This window comes from Sinocyclocheilus anshuiensis, unplaced genomic scaffold, assembly GCF_001515605.1.
Source record: "Sinocyclocheilus anshuiensis isolate Anshui unplaced genomic scaffold, SAMN03320099.WGS_v1.1 scaffold333, whole genome shotgun sequence".
Lineage (NCBI taxonomy): Eukaryota > Metazoa > Chordata > Actinopteri > Cypriniformes > Cyprinidae > Sinocyclocheilus > Sinocyclocheilus anshuiensis.
The window spans coordinates 1,095,668-1,104,088 of NW_015539871.1; the positions used below are offsets into that span (position 1 = coordinate 1,095,668).

General features: G+C 37.7%; 1 protein-coding gene across 1 annotated transcript in view; it reads left to right on the forward strand.

Annotated features, from left to right (window-relative positions):
- LOC107685210 (ubiquitin-associated protein 1-like) overlaps positions 1–8,421 on the forward strand; it is a 16,884-nt gene that overhangs the window by 6,138 nt on the left and 2,325 nt on the right. Inside the window, exons 3-4 of the mRNA XM_016481722.1 lie at positions 1,765–2,340; positions 6,289–6,486. Of these exons, the coding sequence (XP_016337208.1) occupies positions 1,765–2,340; positions 6,289–6,486 (774 nt within the window). The remainder of the gene's footprint in view (positions 1–1,764; positions 2,341–6,288; positions 6,487–8,421) is intronic.

Sequence of the window (8,421 nt, forward strand, 5' to 3'; positions counted from 1 at the left end):
TGTGTGTGTGTGTGTGTGTGCGTGAGAGAGAGAGATAGAGAGAGATGAAAGCCACAATAATACTATAGGGAGTATGAATTCAACCTATAAATATCACCAACTAAAAATAACTAATCCTAAATATTCTGTTCTTGACTCAATTGTTTATTTGATTAGATAAACAATCTAGTAAATGGAAATCTGTAAGCTTTTTCACCCAAGCCAAACTAAATTAATCTAACTTTTCAAATTCAGTATCAGAGATTAGTGAGAATGCTTGGCAACACCCATATCCACCTTATTCTTCAATGCGGAAGTAAGCCTATGGGCGAGACTTCCGGTTCATTAGCCACTATAGGGGAATAATGAGAAGAATAACAACGTGCAGTAAACGGTAAAACTATTTGCACTACAAACCAGCGTGTTCGTAATTAAGATGATACATTAATATAATATGGTAAGACACCAATCTGCAATATCAAGCAGCAAAACGTGCTGTTTTATACAGCTAAAAATAGCTGGACGCAGATGAGACCGAAAGACAGACACATAAAATTTACAAATGGCCGCATCCGCTCTAACAGGAAAAATAAGGTGGATAAATGCTTTGAAAAGAAAACATTATACACTGTAGCCTTACTGACAACATTAAGTTCAGGTGATTAAGGGATTGAACTATGCTTAGAAAAAATTATGTTCTCAATTATTTGTTTTAAGATTTCCAATAGGGATGGATGTTATGGTTAAAAACAGATAAATCACTGAGACTGAAATGGTATAGTATATGGTTTAAAGGAACACTCCACTATTTTTGAAAATAGGCTCATTTTCCAACTCCCCTAGAGTTAAACAGTTGAGTTTTACCGTTTTCTAATCCATTCAGCTGATCTCCTGGTCTGCCGTTAGCACTTTTAATTGTAGCTTAGCAGAGATCATTGAATCTGATTAGACTGTTAGCATCTCGCTCAAAAATGACCAAAGAGTTTCTATATTTTTACTATTTAAAACTTGACTCTTCTGTAGTTACATCGTGTACTAAGACCAACGGAAAATGAAAAGTTGCGATTTTCTAGGCCGATATGGCTAGGAACTATACTCTCATTCCGGCATAATAATCAAGGAACTTTGCAGCCGTACCATGGGTGCAGCAGGCGCAATGATAGTTACCTAGCTGGGGACTATTTTCAGGCGCTGCGTAATATCATTGTGCCTGCTGCAATTAGTACATGATGTAACTACAGAAGAGTCAAGTTTTAAATAGTAAAAATATAGAAACTCTTTGGTCATTTTTGAGCGAGATGCTAACAGTCTAATCAGATTCAATGATCTCTGCTAAGCTACAATTAAAAGTGCTAACGGCAGACCAGGAGATCAGCTGAATGGATTAGAAAACGGTAAAACTCAACTGTTTAACTCTAGGGGAGTTGGAAAATGAGCCTATTTTCAAAAATAGTGGCGTGTTCCCAGTTTTTCTTTCAAAATTGTGTATATTATTTCTAGGATAATACCATCATAAGCATTTTTTTCTGCTATGTAGATTCCACACACAAAAAAAGCAATATCTGTCATGTAAGTAATAGGGTTGCAAGTTAAAAATAGATTGTGTTTTTGTAGTCAGAATAGGACTGACATGTTCCCAGTTGGCCTCATTTTGATGTAGACTTGGCGTTTTAAACTGCAAGTTACGAAAGACATGTTTTAGATGTCATCAGATGATGTTTGACATTGATGTTAGTGTGTGAAACTCAAATCTAAAGATGTCACGTTTGTGTTTTGATGTTTCAGTATGTCTTCAGCCTGGAGAACTGGGTTCTCACAGGTCTCCAGGGCGGCTATCCAACCCTCAATCCCCGCTCTTCCTGCGAGCTGGCGACCTGTCCTCCATACTGGATGATGTTCAGCAGCCCTCAGGAGAGCAGGTTAGCCAGCCGCTGGAGCAGTGACTTCTGGGAACCCAACCCTCGTCCCCGCAGCCGCAGCTTAAACGCGGCCCACTACCGCACGATGAACGCTCGAGTCAAATTCACCATCTCTGACTCGGAAGATGAAGAGTTTACAGAAGAAGATGGCGCCGCTCTTGCTGACAGTGAAGCACAGTCCAAACGGGGTGGTTTGGGTTTGCCAAGACAGGGGCCAGGGTTGAAAGACTTGCACACTTGTGGATCATCAAACTTCCTCAAGCTGCCTTCATCTTGCAGCCACGCCGCACAGTGCCAAGGGACGTCGTCTTCACACTGCAGGCATAACTCACCCAAAAGAAACTTCCAGAGGAGTCAGAGCTCTGCTGGTCGTACTAATGCATCTCCCACAGTCTCCCCCAATAACTTGCAGTCTGAATGCATTGACAATCCCACCCCAAAGGTAAGACATCATCTTCAACTCTTGCAGTGTGCCTCACACTTTGGTTATGAAACGAAGTTCATCAGCACTGCAGTGATGTATTTTTGTAGGCCAACCTGGAAGTTTGCATCACCCTGGTTCTCTTGACAAAAACCCAAAAAGATTTTTCAATTGGTTTTTAGATTGTTGCAGAAAATAAGGTCCATGACCAACGAAAGTTTATGATTACACACATTACACACTTTGTTTATCAAGGTAATCTTCAATCTTTTTTATAATTTTGAAGCCTAAATACACTTGGCAGAATTTAAAAAGTGTAGGCTGTAAACGAACTACAGTTACACTACAGTCGCAAGACATTGCCATAACTATACTCTTCAGTCTTTATTAAAAAAAAAAAAAAACTTTTCCCTGAAAGTTTGATTTAGAATAGTTTGCAAGAGTGTGAATAAAAACACACCGAGGCTGTAAAAGTGGACTAGTGAGTAGATGAGTTTTCTTGTTCCGCGTGATGTTTAATGTCCCTGTCAACATCTATAGTGCCCTTTGTAACCACCTTTTTCAAGCCAAGTAAAAGCTTTCAAAAAAAAAAAAAACCCCAAGAGAGTATTACTGGTGTATTTGGTTACACTTTATTTTGATAGTCCACTTTAGTCATTCTACTAACTATAAGTAACTTTGCAACTACATGTCAACTAATTCTCATTAATTTGCAACTACATGTCTACTAACTCTCGGAGTAGACTGTTAGATTAGGTTTAGGGTTAGTAGAATAAATTGACATATACTTGCAAAGTTTCTCAGTCAGTATGGTGTATGTTGCGGACCCTACAAAATAAAGTGTTAGAAGATATTAAGCAGACAGTCTACTAATACTCTGACTGCTAGTTGACATGTAGTTGCAAAGTTACCTACTGTTAGTAGAATGTTTAACGTGGACTATCAAAATAAAGTGTTACCGTGTATTTTGTTAAAAATGTTAAAATACCTTGAGACTGTGTTCACCACTGACCTCTGTTTCAAGCATTTAACCAAAAACCTATTAAAAACCCCATTGATTTTGGGACAATAGAACCGGATGTGCTAAAATTCTAACTCGCTCATGGGCTTTGGCCTACAAAAACGGGCTTTTTGAAACCTAAAGTTACAAATGGGACACCCTGTGCTCTTGTAGACTTCACAGATGTGCATAAGTTGCACTTACTCCTATTGAGATGCCTGCATTTCGCTCAACATAATTTTGCCATGCAAAGGTAAATGTGACCTTAAACTAAAGGCAATCCAGAGCCTCCAAAAACGTCAAAAAACCAGAATGCAATTTTGTCTTTTTACAAAGTGAAGAATTGTCATAGAGACCAAGTGTGACTTTTTAGGTCTCCTGTTTCAGTAATATCTGTTTCAGCAAAATAGTTCAGTCATGAAACTCTAGATGGCGCAGGCGACTGGTTGTTAACGTAACCAATGATATTCAGAGTTAAACGACTTGGCACAGCTGATTGGTTCATGCTGCATATGCAGCCAATGAGCTTACTGCCTTGCATTTATATGGCTGGCTAGCATTCACTAGAGATTCCTGCAGCACGCTTTCAGTTTCTCTGAAACCCTCCACCTTCCCCAGCTCCACCTGTATAGATCTGCTACGGGTTATTTTATATGCTATTTGTGCAGCAGCAGTAGAAACCGGTATAATTTTTAAAAAATACCGTGATATAAATTTTTGGTCATACCGCCCAGCACTAAGCAGCAGTATGTCTTAAATACTCATGGCACCGTATCGCCATATGCATTGGCAGTAGCAAGTTCCTGTACTTGCTTGCAGCAGCGGCAATAATCTACAACTACAGCAATAACCAACAGCAGCAGCAATTCAGCAGCAGCGTAGCAGATCTATTCCGCCAAGACCAAATACATTAACATTGTCATATCCATCACCATGCTAAAATCTTCCGAGAGTTGTCATGATTTAAATAAATTTCTTCTTGGTCTTTGGTAGTTAGTGGGAAGAGTGGATACTAATCAAATGTTATTCTTTTGAATTCAAGCAATGGGACTAAAAGTATAGTGATTTTTCTCCCTCATATATGCATACATCCTTCTCAGCATATAGATTTCACTACAAGTATGAAGTGCAATGAAGTACAAAGTGCAATGAAACAAAAACAGACACATGGTTCATTTAGATGCCCAAAGGTGTGGTTTAATTTGACTGCAAATGGCAGGTCATTAGTGGCTCTGTAGCAATAAACATTTTAAATAAACGACACTCCTCTTTACTGGACATGTTTGGGTAAGTTTTGATGTACCGAAATTACAGTTTGTACTCTTTGGGGAGTATAAATACAGACAGCCCTGCACAGACAACTAATCTCTTTAATCTATTTACAAAATATTTTGTATGTCTATGGAGAAGACCTTTTCACAGTTGCCAATTCACTGAAGTTTTTAATAGTTCAGAGCTCACAAAAACAGTTGTCCTTAGAAGGCAACCATTGGCCTTACTATAAATGGCTTTAACTGACAAGCCTCCGATAAGTCCAGAAAGGTATTTTAATCACTCGAGCAAGAGACATCAGAGTCCTGCCGGTCTTCCAGAAGCATTTAATCATTTCTCACCACGTTCCAGAAGGATTCATTGTCAATCCTGCGCTAATATGTCTCGCTGTGACTGCGAGGTATTTTGTTGTTCCTCAAGAAATGACTGTCTGAGCATCCCATTCAATTCATTCAGATATTAGACATGAATGACTTCTCCGGAGTACTAATCTCTTTTTTTTGGTTTGGTGCACATTTCTGCAATGTCTCAGAAGATGAACTAGCTAATAATAGCGAGTGCTAAGTCTTTTCCTGGAATCTTCCCAAATTGCAACAGATTCGTCTGGATTAGCGAGTGAAGGTGCTTGGGAGATGTCTTTCTCAGTAAAGCTATGATTCAAGGTTATGCCTTTGTTGACAGTCTAATCCAACAGGGTATTAATGCTCATGACATCATCTCCTGCTAGGCTGCGTGGTCACAGTGCACTGAATATGGCAAGGGGCTTGTAGTTTTTCATTACAGTTTTTTTCATTTACAGTTACAGAGTTTTTTAAAACATGAACGGGAAAATAATTAAATGCATTTTCCAGGAGTTTAATGACCTTTGCTGTTGTTTTATTCCATGTTTGGCTATTTCTTCCAGGGATCACTGTGACTCAAGTGCTGAAACTCTTTGTGAACTTCAGTATTTGAATGGCTATAACAGGGTCACTTAAAATATGGGCATGACCAAATGTACCCAAAACCATATAATTCCTAAACAAAACCCCAAAACTTCATGAAATTTGGTAAACATGTGCAACGTGATTCTGAGGAAGCATGCAAACTTTTATGTAGATATGGCAATAGGTGGCGCAATAACCTAAAATTGCTTAAAATGGTCGTTTTTATCTCACATTTAGGTGGTTACAGGTTTACTAAATAATATGCATTATATTTTTATGCATGAAAATTCTGTCATCAATTACTCACCTTCAGGTTGTACTGGTTTCTTTAATAATAAGATCATTTGAAGAATGCTGTTGACCAAAGTTGACGGTAGCATTGACTTCCATAGTATGGAAAAATACACAATGGAAGTCAATGGCTAAATAATGACAGAATTTTTATTTTTGGTTGAACTTTAAGGCGCATGGATCTCTGTAATGCATTTTTTAGTTTGTCTTTCTGTAGCTCAGCTGGTAGCAAATGCCATTATTAACACCAAGGTCATGGGTTTGATTCCCAAGAAATGCACATACTGATAAAATGAGCAACTTGAATACGCATTGATGCAAATGTTTTCAGAACATATTTAAAATGTTGTTTTTAAGTGTGAATCAAACCTTGCACCAACAATAGTGTATTTATCAGTCTAGATTTTCTCAGTATTGTGTTTCCTGCCCTCATCTCTCAAGAGTACTGTGACCATGAGGCACTGTTGTTGTTTTTTCCAGGCCCAGGGTTCATCCTCCCCCCCGGCCCCATCACGGCCACTCAATTCCCACGCTGGCATCCTGGACTCTTCGGTCGAGCTGCTCTCCGCTCTCAGCCCAGAGGAGAGGGAGCTGCTGGTGGCGGTGACCGAGCGGGGCTACCCTCTCCGTACGGCCTTCATCGCACTCCAGAAAACTGGCCAGCAGAGTCCAGAGCAGGTCAGTGAGCGAGATCTGTTACCAGGATTCAGTCTGAAATAAGAGATGGGATTCATTCACGGGTCGAGATGTAATGCTGAGATTCTCTGCACCGTCCTTGGTGTATCGCAGGGGAAGGTCAATCAAAGTGCATGCTGGGTTACCAGTATAGCTCAGTTGCGAGTGTGTTTATGAACATGCACTATGAATGCTTGACCACATTTATGTTTCTCATAATCATAAAAACCTTTAGACTAAGTTTGAAATGCTAATCTTTTAATTTCACTGATATTAAAAATGAAATGAATTGAATTGTTCATTGAAATAAATCTGAAATAAAATATAAATAATAGATAAAAGAAATACTAAACTTAAAATACGTAAAAGAAAATTAGAAATGCTGCTTTGGCAACTAACTAAAAATCAGTTGAAGTTGATACTAACAAACAAGAACAAGTTCTAATACAAAATGTTAATAAATACTATAATATTATATAAATAATATTCTTAATATTAATTATATAATTTTATGATATTTATTAACAATTTATATAACAAATAATATTACATATTAAATAAAAATGGTCATACTTTCATTTGTGTTATTTCATTTGATGACTTAAAAAAAGTATTTCCAATACTAAAGCAAATATTTTTGTGTTACTCATATCTGCAGCTTTTAGAGACTGATATTTTTTCTCTAAGTTCAGTACACTGTATAAAATTTTATGATCTGTAAGTCATGACAACTTGTGTTTTTACATTCATTTAACTCATCAAAATAGGTTATGAGTTATATTAGTTATTTAATATTCAACCCAATTTTTTACATTTTCAGTTTAAATGACTTATGCAACCACGTTTATTACACTTACAGATTTAAGGCAGCAACTGAATTTTACATTTGAAGTTGAAATCTGTTGTTACATCTGGTTCCATCCTCTTTTATCTGATTCTGTGTATGATGAGAAAAAATAAATAAAAATAGATACCAGATCCCTCTGAAGTTTCCAAAATGAGCTAGTATTTAGTTCTCAGCATTACAAAGCTTGAGTCATGAAGCCATACTCATTGGCAAATATCATTAATGCTGTTGGGCATTGTGGAAAAAATGACGCTGAAGTTTATTTAAAAGGGTTTATGAGAAAAAGACTATCAGTAAATCAGCATTTGAGGGCAGTGTAGCTGAATAGAGCTAGAGAAGTCTGCTGAAGAAAACTTAGAAGATGCTCTGCTTTTGACTGATCTGTCTAAAATCATATAATGTGGATGGCTTGATTTGCTATACTGATAAAAGAATTGTACGTCCACATCACATTTAGTCTAATAAGATACCTTAATTCATTTTTGACTGCCGATATCACATGCAGGGTTATTATATAGGTAAATAAAAACAAAACCATGAAAAAAAAAAAACTGAAACATAAAACCTTTTCTCTATGTTTGGAAGTACGAAAGTGCACAATAAACTTAAAGGGTTGGTTCACCCAAAAATGAAAATTAGGCTGCGTTTTACTCACCCCCGAGGCATCCTAGGTGTATATGACTTTGTTCTTTCGGACGAATCCAGTCAGAGTTATATAAAAATTGTTCTTTCAAGTTTAATGCCACTCAGCGGGTGTTGCATTGCTTCTGTCCAAAAGAACTTAAATAAAAATTAAGGGTGGGGGGGACAAAGGCCTTCTGTAGTGATTCGATGCGTTTTTGTAAGAAAAATATCCATATTCAAAACGTAATAATCACTTTATTGTAGCTTGCGACAGCAGTTGTACACAGAAGCAGTTCCGGCCTCCAACATTCTTCTTTACAAATCCTCGTTTTGTACTTCTAATTCGTAACCGTAGTTTTGTTTTTGATCTCTCTGCGCTTCCGCGTTCGTTACTTCTGAGCGGCGCATGCGCAAAGCCGACCTCATACGTCATTCCCCCAGAACTGCTTCTGTTTACAACAGTGAGC